The sequence below is a fragment of the Phycodurus eques genome, chromosome 11 (genome assembly GCF_024500275.1).
Source record: "Phycodurus eques isolate BA_2022a chromosome 11, UOR_Pequ_1.1, whole genome shotgun sequence".
NCBI lineage: Eukaryota > Metazoa > Chordata > Actinopteri > Syngnathiformes > Syngnathidae > Phycodurus > Phycodurus eques.
This window is the reverse complement of record NC_084535.1, coordinates 931494-945173: the sequence shown is the minus strand read 5'-3', so window position 1 is coordinate 945173 and position 13680 is coordinate 931494. Positions and strand designations below refer to the sequence as shown.

The 13680-nt window shown below is 45.5% G+C and overlaps 1 protein-coding gene across 3 annotated transcripts; it reads left to right on the top strand.

Annotated features, from left to right (window-relative positions):
* Window positions 1–2321: 2321 nt before the first annotated feature.
* LOC133409953 (ankyrin repeat domain-containing protein 1-like) lies at window positions 2322–12420 on the top strand. Of its 3 annotated transcripts, XM_061690581.1 has the most exons (9): window positions 2322–2388; window positions 2468–2608; window positions 4096–4227; window positions 4313–4420; window positions 6516–6614; window positions 6692–6790; window positions 10841–10939; window positions 11682–11780; window positions 11863–12420. In XM_061690581.1, exons 1-9 carry the CDS (start codon window positions 2362–2364, stop codon window positions 11968–11970), a joined length of 912 nt encoding a protein of 303 aa, XP_061546565.1. In that variant the 5' UTR covers window positions 2322–2361; the 3' UTR covers window positions 11971–12420. The 3 variants fall into 3 exon arrangements, with proteins under 3 accessions (XP_061546565.1, XP_061546568.1, XP_061546567.1); XM_061690584.1 differs by lacking the exons at window positions 2322–2388; window positions 2468–2608 and adding an exon at window positions 2616–2694; XM_061690583.1 differs by lacking the exons at window positions 2322–2388; window positions 2468–2608 and adding an exon at window positions 2747–3319.
* The last annotated feature ends 1260 nt before the right edge of the window (window positions 12421–13680 follow it).

Sequence of the window (13680 nt, the reverse complement as noted above, 5' to 3'; positions counted from 1 at the left end):
ACCTCGTCCGGCTCCTCTCGATGCGGAGGAGCGGCGGCTCGACTCTGAGCTCCTCCCGGATGAACGAGCTTCTCGCCCGTTCTCTAAGGGAGAGCCCGGACGCCCCGCGGAGGAAACTCATTTCGGGCGCTCGTATCCGGGATCTCCTTCTTTGGGTCGCGACCCGCAGCCCGTGACCAAAGGTCAGGGTGGGAACGCAGATCGACCGGTAAATCGAGAGCTTCGCCTTTCGGGATATTTACAACCGTGAATGCTTTTTTGCTGATGCGTTGATTACTGCGCATTGTCCTAATCGAATAAAGAAAAAAAGGGGACATGCGCGACGAGCGATGGCGGACGAAGGTGCAGGTGAAAAGAAGATGCTTTTCGACTGATAAATGTAAACAGTCCAAACGCAAAACCCTCGCAACTGCCTCAAATGAGGCCAACGCGAAGGCGGGGCCGTTATTGACTTGCGTCGAAACGGCGCCTCGTGTTTGTGCGCATGCGTAGTAACGTGGCGTCGGGTCAGTAGAGGTCTGTGTTCATGGAAATAAAAGTGGTGAGCGTTGCAGACTGCAACGTTTTTAGTTTCGTTTCTCTTTATTTTGATGTGCAATTAAAAAGGAAAAAAAAAACAGCTTCTTCGGGAAAAAATACACAAAATACAACCCCAATTGTGACGCAAAGGAAGTGGAAATGAAATCAGCTTGAAGTGTCGGAGTTGCAATGAAATCCATTTGAATACATCACGTTTCAGTTGGGACACCAAAGAAGGTGAAGTGGAATCCGATTGATGACACTTGTGTCATACGCAAGTTCCAAAGGAGTTCAACTTTTCAAGTGTCTACTGTGACACGCGGAAAGTTGAAAGGAAATCACCCTTTTTCCACGAAGTGTTTTGATTTGGCAACCGCCCGCCATAAAAAGCAGCTGACCCGCTGTCCTGTCAGCCGGAGTTTGATTGGCTGTCAGCGGGCGAGAGAATGCGGGCGGCGATGTCGACAGGCCGGCGATGACATCATGGCATTAGGCAGGTCACGTGTCTGGCGGGAGGCGCGCGGCCAAAGATTGTCTCCGACGGAACGATGTGACTCACTCGCACGCGAAAGTCGAAACTCGCAAATTGAATTGAAGTTGTCTCACATGTGCCAAGTAACTTGCACTAACTTGGTAGTGGACTTCAGTACATTTTGCAGGTGTCTTTACTTTTTGTGGGGTGACTTTAACTTCTCGCTTTCTCCAAACGTATCTGTACTTTCTACTCTTGACCTTTGAAAAATGGGCATGTTACTTTGAAAACTTTCAAAGGCAGTGCTTGGCAAACCTTCGGCACCAAAATCCACTGTCATGGCCGCCATGAAAACACAGTAGCATAGCAGGCCCAGGTGTTCCATAAAACAATCGGATATTATTGTAAGCCACTAACATAATGCCCAGTTTCAACATACCATATATCAATTAAAAACTACATCTTGATTCAATTAAATGGCATTGCACATAAATGAAATAGAACTTGTACCGAAATAAATGTGCCAAAGCTAAGCATTCTAAACAATAACACGCAAATGTAATATACTTAAACGTTAAGTACAACTGAACTGTACTTTAAGAAATGTACTAAACAAACATTTAAGCCGATGTAAAATCATGCACAGTCTGACTATTGAATTTTGTCGCTCACTGTGGAGCAGTGAGCGACAAAATTCAATATGTCACGTTTGAGGATTAACATTATTTCAAACATATTTATTTCCCAACTGCCCAAAAAAAAAGACATGAAAATGGCCATAATTGGACTCATTTTCAACTAGTTTCTGTGTTTTGTTTCACTATATTTTTTTGTCAGTGGGCATATAAATGTCTTTCAACTATTTCTGTTGTATATAACGTTATACTTTAGTAATGTGGCGTTTTTACTCTCTGTAGCAGTAGTCTGTGAGTTAAAAAAATCCAAGATCAACTTGTATTTTATTATTGGGCAGGAAAATGTGCATTAACTTTGTACTTTTATTTAAGGGAGTCAGTTCAGTGCCTCTTTTACCATATATGTATGTATGTATGTATATATATATATATATATATATATATATATATATATATATATATAAATTTATATATATAAAAATATATATATAAAATTTGAAAATAATCGAGCATAGTCCCGTGTTGCCTTTGGGGACAGTCGGAAATCCCACTTTTCTATCTATCTGGTATGTGTTTTCAAGCGGGTTACTTTATACGGTACCGCGCATCGGAGACATTATGGGATGCCTCGTGGCCTGGGCTGGATTTCCTTCCAGAGTGAGACCTCTGGCTGGCACGCGATGGGTGGCAGCTATAAGAGACGAGCACGGGGCCGTGGCATCGCATCGCATCGCCATGGGGCTGCACGGCGTCCAGGAACTGGTCAGTGTGCGTGCGCGCGCGCGCGCGCCCGCCCGCCCCCTCAACGCCTTAGTGACGCTTTTTTTTTCCCCGCTCCCAGGTGAGCGGCAAAAGGTCAGAGTGCAACGCGGGCGGCGAGCGTGAGGAGCGAGATGAGGGACGCGGCCACCTCCGCTCCGGCGACCTCTCGGAGGACGACAGCGGCGGCGAGCACGACGAGGTCAGCGTGGCGGCCCTCAACGTGAGTCGTCGCGGGGGATCGCGTCAGGGAATGCTCACGTTGCAACACCGCGCCCGAGCGGTTAGCACGTCTGCCTTCGAATCCAGGTAGCATTTTGTTGCCGCGTTAGCTTCAGGAAGACAAAGAAAGTGCCAATAAGGCTCAGTTGGCGTTTGGAAAAGTTGGCGAGGTGCGTTCCCGTCAAGCTCGTTCGGTGTGGTTTGGCGCAGCCCTCAGGCACACCGCGGTACTGCATGTGCCAAGACGACGTGGGGGACGACGACGACGTCATGCTGAGCAGTTTTCATTTTCATGCTCATGACGTGCCAATGCTATGTCATGCTAACCTTTGCTACTGCCATTTCTTCACCTTAATTTAATGAGATCAGGACCTCTTTGCCAAGAGTGACAGGGGAGAATAAACGGTGTTTGAGGCACAATGACAACACAACAACAAACAATTGAACATTTCAAACGAGCTCAAGCTGGTGCTCCCGACGCATAGAACGGAAAACTTGAGAGAGTTACCAGTTACAAGGGCACAAATAAGGCAGACGGAATTGGCATCGGCCGACGGAGGCGAGTGTCGCAATGGCGGTTGAGGAGACGAGAGACGGCCGGTGGCAAATGTCGGCGCGGAAGGAAAAATGGCGAAAAAAGTCCGGGGAACGGAGACATTTGGATGACGCACTCGAATGGAGCGCATCCCCCTCGTCGACAATGAGCGAGAAGGTCGCTGTCACTCATTTCTCTCTCACCCTGCGAGAGAAGCAAATCAACAAAACAAAAACAAGTTTACAGACCACATTTATGATATGGGCTTGAGAGAAAAGCTCCCCATGTCAGATACAACCCAAGTATTTGTCATGTCAAACCTGCTCCGTAGGTTTTCCCTTGGATGTCAGGATGAGGAAACTTCTTGTTTTCTTGCTTTTAAAGCCCACATATAAGACAGACTTAAAAGCAGCTTGTAAAAACTCAAAAACTTGAATAATTGAGGTGGAACAGCACTAAATAATTGCGTCATCTGCATATAAATGATACGTTGCTTATGTCAATTGAGAATAAAATCAGTCCCAACAATGTATGTATGATATTCTATTGCTAACATTATGCAAAGGATAGATGTAATGTTAATGCTAATCTTTGCTTTTTGAATGCTGTGCTAATCCTCGACCAATGTTTTTGGTTGATATATTTTACTAATGGTATGCCAATGCTAACTTGATGCTAATGCTACACCAGTGCTAAGGCTCAGTTTTAATGCTATGCTAATTCTATGCGCGTGTTTTGCCGATGTTGGTATGAAATATTCATCCTGTGTGTGTGTGTGTGTATCTATCTATCTATATATGAGAGAGAGCTAAGGCTAACTTTATACTAATGCTACACAGTGCTCATCTTATATCTGATTTGAATGCTAATCCTACGATGATGTTTCGTTGCCATTAATCAGGGATACTGATGTTAATATAACTGTGATAGACAAATGTTGGGCTGTGTTTCAGATGGACAAATGTGGGCGCCTGCGTCTGGAGACGGTGGACGACCTGTTCAATATCCTGCAGCTGAGGAAGCGGAGGCGGGAGAGGAAGGCGCCCGTCTACAAGAAAACGCGCGCTGCGCCCGCCGAGATGCTGGTGAGACAAACAAATTTTCTTCTGCCGAAGAACGCCGAGCGAAGCGCTCCCGTCCCCGACGTGACGCCGTCTTGATGCCTCGCAGCCCGACACGGTGGAGGCGCCTCTCTTCTTTGCCGCCGCCGTGGACGACAAGATGGCCGTCGTGCACAAGTACCTGAACGAGGGAGGAAACCCCGACGCTGTCGATCATGTGAGTTCCTGGGCCCGCCCTTTTTTCCACTGCCAGAATAATCGCAGCAATAAGCAGAGAATGCATTTTCTGTTGAAATTGCGCATCAATGCTGAAAAGCTTTCGCTGAACTGAGAGAAGATTGTAGTCTGAAGAAAGGTCGCGGTCCAAGAGAAGGCGGTCATTTCGCCACTTGCTGATCTGTTGGCTGGCGAGTGATGGGAAGATGGCTTTGCAAATGTAGTTGGTTACAATTACAAGTTCCCTCGTTGAAGATGTAATGGTAGTCTAACTATTTTAATGACTTTTGCAAAGTAATATAACTACTTCCATATGATTGTGTTTTGATGAGTGATGCACTGAAATTTTGGCAGCCGAAACGTAGCCCAAAAGTACATTTTCCGTTTCGGACCAAAGTAAAACTAGCAAATGAACATGTCACGTGTTGAACATAGAGGGCCACCGTACGCGAGGGAGTACACCTCAGAGTAAAGAATCGTTTACTATTTCCAAGCATTGCCCTATTGAACTTTGCTGAATAGAAATCAATGTTAAATAACACATTTATTCAACAAACTACTGGTAACATCGACGCCCATTAATAACAAAGATAAATGTCTTTTTTTTTACTGCATGTCACAATGAATTATGGGACCCGTGTGGCTTTTCCGTCATCGTGCTAGCGGCGACTAGCCCAAACGGAGCGTCCTTATTGTCACACAGCCTCGCTACAGCTACCTAGGAGCTACAGCTAACGTGGCTAAATACCACGCCGAGCCGCGGAGGCGAACGCGACTAAATCTGTTGGCGAGCAGAGGAGGTGAAAGAAGGTGCGCCTCGCATCCGTTGTCAGAGCAGCCAAAAGTCACCAATCATTGCCTCCATGACAGCGAATAAACTACACTTTTAGACAAGGATCGTAATAACAAAGGACAGGCGGAGGATAAGACGAGAGACCGACGGGAACGCCGCTAATCGCTAAGCTATCGCATGAAGTCGCAAAACACCAAAATATGTGATTGTGTGGTACAGTCCACTTGTCACATTGGTCTGGCTGGAAACGCGTTCTAATGGAGATTAGCCAACTTTGAAGAGCAAAATAGTTTAAAAAGTTGAGAGAGGAAGATACTGTAACGTACGATGCTGGACAGCCACAACTGGGACCGGAAACGAATGAGTACGTCACCGCTACTGTGTCAATAAAACACTTACAAATCAACTTTGATCATTTCTTAATGTATGTCCTATATCTTCATATATATGGAAGATAATCTTTCGGTTTTCGGCCTTGGGTTCCTCAATTTTGGTTTTCGGTCAAGAATTGTCATTTGTAGTTTTGATGACTTCTCTTGGTTTTGAATGAATCTCAAAAGTGGATTAAAACCATAGATCATTATTTTGGATTGAAACACCTTTGTTCTTTACGCAAATAATAAACCAATAACAAAACATGATGAAATGACAAATGTATGTAGTTGTATGTTTATCAAATGCCCATTTAGACACACATACAAACTGTACATATGTGTACAGAATGTGGAAGACCTGATACCATGTTGACCTAATGACAAATGTACACAATATCGCTTCATATGACAACCAGATAAGTGTATTCTGCTTAAAAAGTCAACAGTTATAATGATAAAACCGTTCCAAAGTGTAACTATGAGTCTGTCCATCCATCCATCCATTTCGGGTCACGGGCGTGCTGGCGCCCATCCCAGCTGACTCTGGGCGACAGGCGGGTTACACCCTGAACTGGTCGCCAGCCAATTGGAGTAACTATGAGTCAAACCTTTTCAAAATCTCAGACAAACTCATACATTGCACACCAAGGTGGTGCTTCAAGATTCATATTTGGAAAATATATCATGTTTGAGCCTATGAACAGAGAGAGCCAATCACAAGCCTTGGTTTTAGGAAGAAGTGACAGGTGGGGAAAAAATGAGCTTTTGCAGCAAATTATTATTTTTTTTTCTTCTTCAAAATGCAACAAATTGTAATCGTGGAAAAATTCCCAGAGCATTTGTAAGTGAAGTCCAAAGTAAGAATTTAGGATACATTTTTGTAATGAATTAATCCCCAACACTGGTGATGACATCATGTCTATGTTTAGTTCCAGAGGACCGCCCTCCACAAGGCGTCCTTCAAAGGTCACGTGGAAGTCATGACCGCGCTGCTGGACGCCGGCGCCGCCATCGACTGGAAGGACAAAGTGAGACTGACATGGATAACTTGTAGCACAGCAAGGAAATGCCTTATGACTTACCTGCGTGTGTGCACGCGTGTCAGCTGGAGTCGACGGCGGTCCACTGGGCCTGCAGAGGCGGGAACCTTCCCGCCCTTCAGCTCCTCCTCCAGCGCGGCGCCAAGATCACCGCCAGAGACAAGGTCGCCCTCTCACCGCTCCACTTTACACGTGATTGTCCGCCACTCTCAGATCGCAGACCAGGTTTACCGACTTCCGCAATTGGCCAAAAGGGTCGAAGGACTTCATCCCGGTTTGGGTGATTGGCGAAGGGACTGTGACATCGCACCTGTAGGAACTTTAAACGTCTCGATGTCACCATAGAGCCGTCGAAGATGACGATAGCCGAGTTTTAGGCTTCGCGTGTGTTTACATGTCATATTGTATTCGTAGAAATAAATCGTACGCATGTACTGTACATTCATGTTTAACTTTTGTCCGACAACATCAGCCATAAGGAAAACTACATTTTAGCAAGTTTGGCTTCAAACAATCATGTCATCAAATCGTAATAATGCTTGTTAGCGTAGCATACACAGGCAGTAAGTTTTCCGGGTTTGGTCACACGACATTCCGCATGTAGGGGATACGGCCGTCAAATGAGCGAAACAAAGGAGGCTAACAAAACAGGCCAACCAACTTGGCTAACAAAGGATAACAAATAAGGTCTAGTCTAACAAACGATAATATATTTTTTTTGCGCTTCATTTCTTACTAACACATGATGCTAAATAAAATAAGGTAAAAAATGAAGCCCAGAAATTAGGCTTACCAAAAGATGCTAACAAATGAAGCTAACTAATGGTGGTAAAACCTCCATACAATACAATCAATGCTGTAACAAATGTTACTAACAAACATGCCAGTAAATGTTTTCATTCATCCAGGTCATTTTATTCTCAGGGAATTGAATCGATGGCAACCGGACTGTTCTGTTTGGCCTCTCACCCGAGCAGGCTTCATCAGTTCACGCACGAGCCAGTGTTTGTGTGGAAATACTCAACTATTTGGAGGATAAATAGTAAATAAATAAACTCCCCTAAGCCACGTATGGAATCGTTCTTTTGCAGTGCAAAAAAGGGAGCGCGCCGTTAAGGCCTCTTTATACTCCCGTGGCCGACAACGCCCGCATTGCATCACGTGACCGACGCGTCGGCCCGCGCGGCCCCTCCGCGTCACTTGACGCGCACACGGCAAAAATTGTTGCTGTGCATAGAACGCCGCGGAGAGCATCTCTCGTTATCGGTCCGTTTTAGTCACATGCTGTGATGACGTACTCGCCGTGCCCCTCGGTTCTACGTACCATCTGCGCCGCCGCCTTCTCGATCGATTTTGCAGCATCATTAAACGTATCATCTGGCCATCTAGGTCCATTTGTTCTAGCAGACACTGTTCCACGGTCGGCATTGTTGTTGCTCTGTTCCTTGTTACTAAAAGGAACGGAAAAACGGCTACTGGAAACGGCCCAAAAAAATGCACAGGAAACTCCACCCTGTGGCGTCCTAGCCAATACCGGCCATAGCGACACCCCTGACTTGGAGGTGAACTGCAGTACATTTTCAAAACTCCACGCGCGTGGGTTGCGCTCGAGTATAAAGGCAAACTACACGCGGGACAGCCGCAGTGACCTCGGCGCGGTCGCCACCCGCGCGGGTATAAAGAAGCCTTTAGGCCACCTGGCCGTTGTCAGTCCACAAGAGTCATTGGGTGGAAACTCCCTCGTTGATATTCCATTCCGTTGGAAAGTGGTCGTGGTGTTGCGTAACAGTCGATGAGGCCACGCTATTTGTCGGAGGCAGAATTATTGAGTTTCTTTGGAAAGGACGGCATTGTAAGTGGGGCGAGAAGTGATGTCGGTAAGCCACCTCCTCTGTTAAGTGTTTTTTTTTTTTTTTTTTTTTTTCCCCCCACCTTTGTGTATATGGCCTCGCTCACCCCTCTTTCAAAACATTTGTTTTCCCTTTCCAGAATGTACACATTTTTGTCCTCAAAAGAGCCGTGTTTCTCTGAGAGGTGCAGGTAGACCTGACGAGTTTACCTGCCTGTGTTGTGCCATCTGTCTGCTCAGTGGTTGCTTGGTCTCCCCAATGTATGGCTCTGCACATCCCTCACTGCACTTGACCTCATACACCAGATTGATTTTCTGCGTGTGTGGTGCCCTGTCTTGGGGTGTGCCAGTCTTTGTCTCAGGGTCTTACTAACAAATGATGCTCTGAAATTAGGTTAACAAATCATCCTGAAAATGAGGATAGCAAACAAGGTTAACAAACAATACTGTTAAAAAAAAAAAAAAAAAAAAGCAATGCTAATAAATTATGATCACAAACTAGGCTATGGAACGATGCTTTAACAAACTAATTTAAAACAAATGTTAACTAATAAGTAACAAATGCGGCAAATAAATTACACTAACAGAACTGGCTGACAAATAAGGATACCAAACAAGGGTAACAAATAGGGCTAAAAACAAGTCTAACAAACAATACTAAGAAATGAGGCTAACACATAATGCTGAAAGAAATAGGCTAACAAATGAAGCCAACAAATGAGGCTAACCAAATTATGCTAACAAGGGAGAGGACGAGGAGGGGGGCTTACGACATCACCTACCTCCCACTCACAATGCCGTCCTTTCATCCATTCCAAAGAAGCTCAATAATTCTGCCGCCAACAAAAAAAAACACACGCCCACTTTGACCATGAGGCAGCCTCACGTAATGGAATATTAATGAGGGTGTTTCCACCCAATGACTCTTGTGGACTGACAACGGCCAGGTGGCCTAAAGGCTTCTTTCTACTCGCGCGGGTGGCGACCGCGCCGAGGTCACTGCGGCTGTCCCGCGTGTAGTTTGCCTTGATACTCGAGCGCAGCCCACGCGCGTGGAGTTTTGAAAATGTACTGCAGTTCACCTCCAAGTCGGGGGCGTCGCTATGGCCGGTATTGGCTAGGACGCCACAGGGTGGAGTCTCGGCCAAACACCCTAACGACTGTCCATTTTCTCCATTCCAAAAGAATGATATCATACGTGGTTCGGGGTGTGCCTCTAACTTGGAGCATAAATAGTCGAGTGTTTCCACACCAAGTCAGGCTAGTTGTGTCCTAACGAAGCCTCGTCACGTGAACTGATGAAGCCTGCTCGCAAGACGGACGACCAGAACAGTCCAGTTGCGATCGATACAATGCGCTGAGAATGAAATGACCTGGATGAATGACAATATTCGCTGGCAAAACAAATGACGGTAAAACCAAGGCTAACAAATGTTACTAATGAATCATACTAAGCGGTTAGCTTAACAAATAAGGCTAAAAGCGAGGCTAGTACAGTAAATACGGCTAACAAATGAAACCAAGCAACATTTAGGCGTAGAAACAAGGCTACCAAATGATGCTAACAAATGATGGTAAAACCTCAACTAACTGGCAAGGCTTACAAATGATACGAACAAATAATGCTCAATAATTAGACTAAAAATATGGAGAAAAAAAGGTAGGCTAACAAATGAAGGCAAGAAACTAGGTGAAGAAATGGGACCTACAAAATGAGGATAGCAAATGATGGTACAACCTAAGCTAACTAGCGAGGCTAGCAAACATCACTAACAAATAATAATAATAAGCAATTAGGTTCACAAATCATGCTAAAGATGAGGTTTAACAAATGAATCCAAGCAACAAGGCCACCAAATGATGGTACAACCAACTAGCAAGGCTAATAAATGCAGCTAACAATGCTAACCTTTCTATCAGAATCAGAATCATCTTGATTTGCCAAGTATGTCCAAAAAACACACAAGGAATTTGTCTCCGGTAGTTGGAGCCGCTCTAATACGACAACAGACGGTCAATTGACAGAAACCCTCCATTTTCAAGAGGGAATTAAAAACGGAATTATTGTCCATGCATTTATAATTTACTCCACTCTACTGACTGAGATCAATGTCCTGTTTTGTTTTAGTTTGTCTGCAAGGTAGTAAGTAGTTGTGCAGAATGATGCTGTATTTTGTCTTTTTGCTGATGCGTGTTAAATGTCCTCCTGAGCCCCCAGCCAATAATCTTTGAGTAGCTTCCATGGGGTGTCTCTTGTATGCAAGTACGTCATACTTTGGTGTGTCCTGGTGCTCGTGTATGCGCGGCTGCATTCTTTGACGTGAATAAGATGAATATAAAATGTCTTTTCCTTTCACTCCTGCAGCTGCACAGTTGCCCTCTGCACGTGGCCGTGAGGACGGGACATCTCGAGTGTGCCGAGTATCTCATTCACTGCGGCGCCGACGTCAACGCCAAAGACAGGGTGAGGAGACACACCGGTCCAAAGAGGACCCTCTAGTCCAGAGAGAAGATTCGAGTTCCCAAAGCAAGGTTATAGTTCTGTAGAATGGTTCTAGTTCTAGTTCTAAGAGATGATTTTTGTCTGAAGAGAAAGGTCTTGTCCCAAGTGATACATCTAGTTCTGAGATAATGTTCATGTCCACGAGAAGGTATTACAGCTGAGAGAAGATTCTAGTGCCAAGAAAGGTTCTAGTCCTGAGTGAAGGTTTTACTCCTGAGAGAAGATTCTTGTCCCAAGAAAGGTTCTCATCCTAAGGGAAGGGTCTTGTCCCATGTGAAAATTCTAGTCACAAAATAAGATTTGTTTTGGCCCACGAGACTCTGCTAATCCTAAAATTCTTGTCCCAAGAGAAAGGTTGTAGTCCCAAATTAAGGATCATGTCCAAACAGAAGGTTCTTGTCCCCAGATACGGTTCTTGTCCCAAGAGAGGGTTCTAGTCCTAACAGAATGCACTAGTCCCAAGAGAAGTTTCTAGTGCCGAGATAAGGTTCAGTTCCCAATAGAAGGTTCTAGTCCCGGGAAAAGGTGCTATTGCTGAGATAAGCTTCTATTCCTGAGAGCAAGTTGTAGTCCAGAGAGAAGGTTCTAGTCGAGAGGTCTGGTACCGAGTGAATTTTCTAGCCCCGAGTTCAGGTTCCATTCCCAATAGAAGATGCTAGTTCCATATAAGGTTTGCGGTGACCGTGCGTTGTTTGTGTGTTAGGATGGCGACACTTGCATGCACGACGCCGTGAGGATCAACCGCTTCAAGATGATCAAGCTGCTCATGATGTACGGTGCCAGCCTCAACGTCAAGAACTGCGTGAGTAGAAAGTCACTGACACGTGACGCACACGTGTTCTCGGGCGCGACGTGACGCGCGGTGTTCTCCTTGTGCCCGACAGGATGGGAAGACGCCGATGGAGACTCTGTACTCGTGGCAGAACGGCGCCAAGAGCCTGCTGTTCCACTTCAGCGAGGAGAAGGCGGAGCTTAACGAGAAGATGATTTGACGTCATCAATGACATCCTCATCGCCATCGTATGTTGTTTTTGCCTCCTCCTGGTGGCTGATTGTTGACATCGCCGCTTTGATGCCATCATCCCAGGTTGAAAAAGCAACCCCGTGACTTTTTCATCAAATGTTGCTGGACGACATTTTGGGGTTAGAGACGCTTTTTTTTTTTTTTTTTTTTTTCCCCCCCCATTTTCCCTGTTTTTGATGATAAACAAACACTGACAACTTGTACTAACTTTATTGCTGTTTTATTCAACTTGGAACTAGCGTGCGTCCCCTCGTGATGACGCCACTGGGCCAGCTAGTAATATAACAATGTTTCATTTATTTGATATTGGATTGACGGGTGTGAGACATGAGGAAGTTGAGGAGGGTTTACAGGACGTGGCAAGAATGCGATCGATGTGTGTTCATGAAAGCTGTCAATAAAGTTGCTTTAATTCCAAGCGTTTCCCGTTTGCTGACTCAGCAGCCGGCGGTCATCATGGCCTCCGAGGCGTCGGACGTGCGCTCCTCAGACGGGGAGCGGCGTGGCCGTGCCTCGAAGGCCGGGGGCGCCGCGGCGCTCGCGTGGAAAACATCCCAGTCGGCAGGAAGTAGTCCACTGCGGAAAAGCCGGGACGTCAGGAAGGAGAAGAACAAGATGGCGGCCAGCGAGCACAGCGTGGCGAAGGTTTTGACGGGGAAGCGCTGCACGTAGACTCAGTCCTCTTAGGCGCTGCCCGGGAACCGCAGCACGAGCGGCAGGGCCGCCACAGGCTCGCCGCTCAGCACGTGCACCGCCAAGCACCGTACCATGTCCGGTTCCCGTCTGAACACAAAAACACGGATGTCCTTGGACTGGTTCAAAGGGGTCTTACCCCTTTCCACTGCCGTATACTGTACCGCTTTCACACAAACCATTTCACAGTGACACAAAGAGTACCTTTTTATATTGGCATACAGTATAAACCTTTCCAATTTCATACCAACATAACTGACAATTACCCCTTCCACACTTTCAAACTGACGAATCCTCCTTGTAACATTCCACTCTTACTTGTACAACCCCAATTCCAATGAAGTTGGGACGTTGTGTTACACCTAAATAAAAACAGAATACAATGATTGACAAATCATGTTCAACCTATATTTAATTGAATAACCTACAAAGATGAGATATTTAATGTTCAAACTGATAAACTTTCGTGTTTTTAGCAAATAATCATGAATTTTATTTTTTAAGGCCAATGTTCCTCAACGTACAATTGCAAGGAATTTAGGGATTTCATCATCTACGGTCCATAATATCATCAAAAGGTTCAGAGAATCTGGAGAAATCGCTGCATGGAAGCGGCGAGGCCGAAAACCAACGTTGAACGCCCGTGACCTTCGATCCCTCCGGCGGCGGTGCATCAAAAACCGACACAAATGTGTAAAGGATCTCACCGCGTGGGCTCAGGAACACTTCAGAAAACCAATGTCAGTCAATACAGTTCGGCGCTACATCCGGAAGTTGAAAACTTGAAACTTGAAACTCTACAATGCAAAGCAAAAGCCATTGATCAATAAAAACAATGGCAGCTGTCATCTTAGCCTCTACCCAGACTAGTCACCCAGTTCCTGCAGCAAAGCTGCAGCACTTTTTTTCATAAATTTATAAAAATGTCTCAAATATGTTTTGACTTTGTCATTATGGGATATTATATGGAGATTTTTTTTAAAGA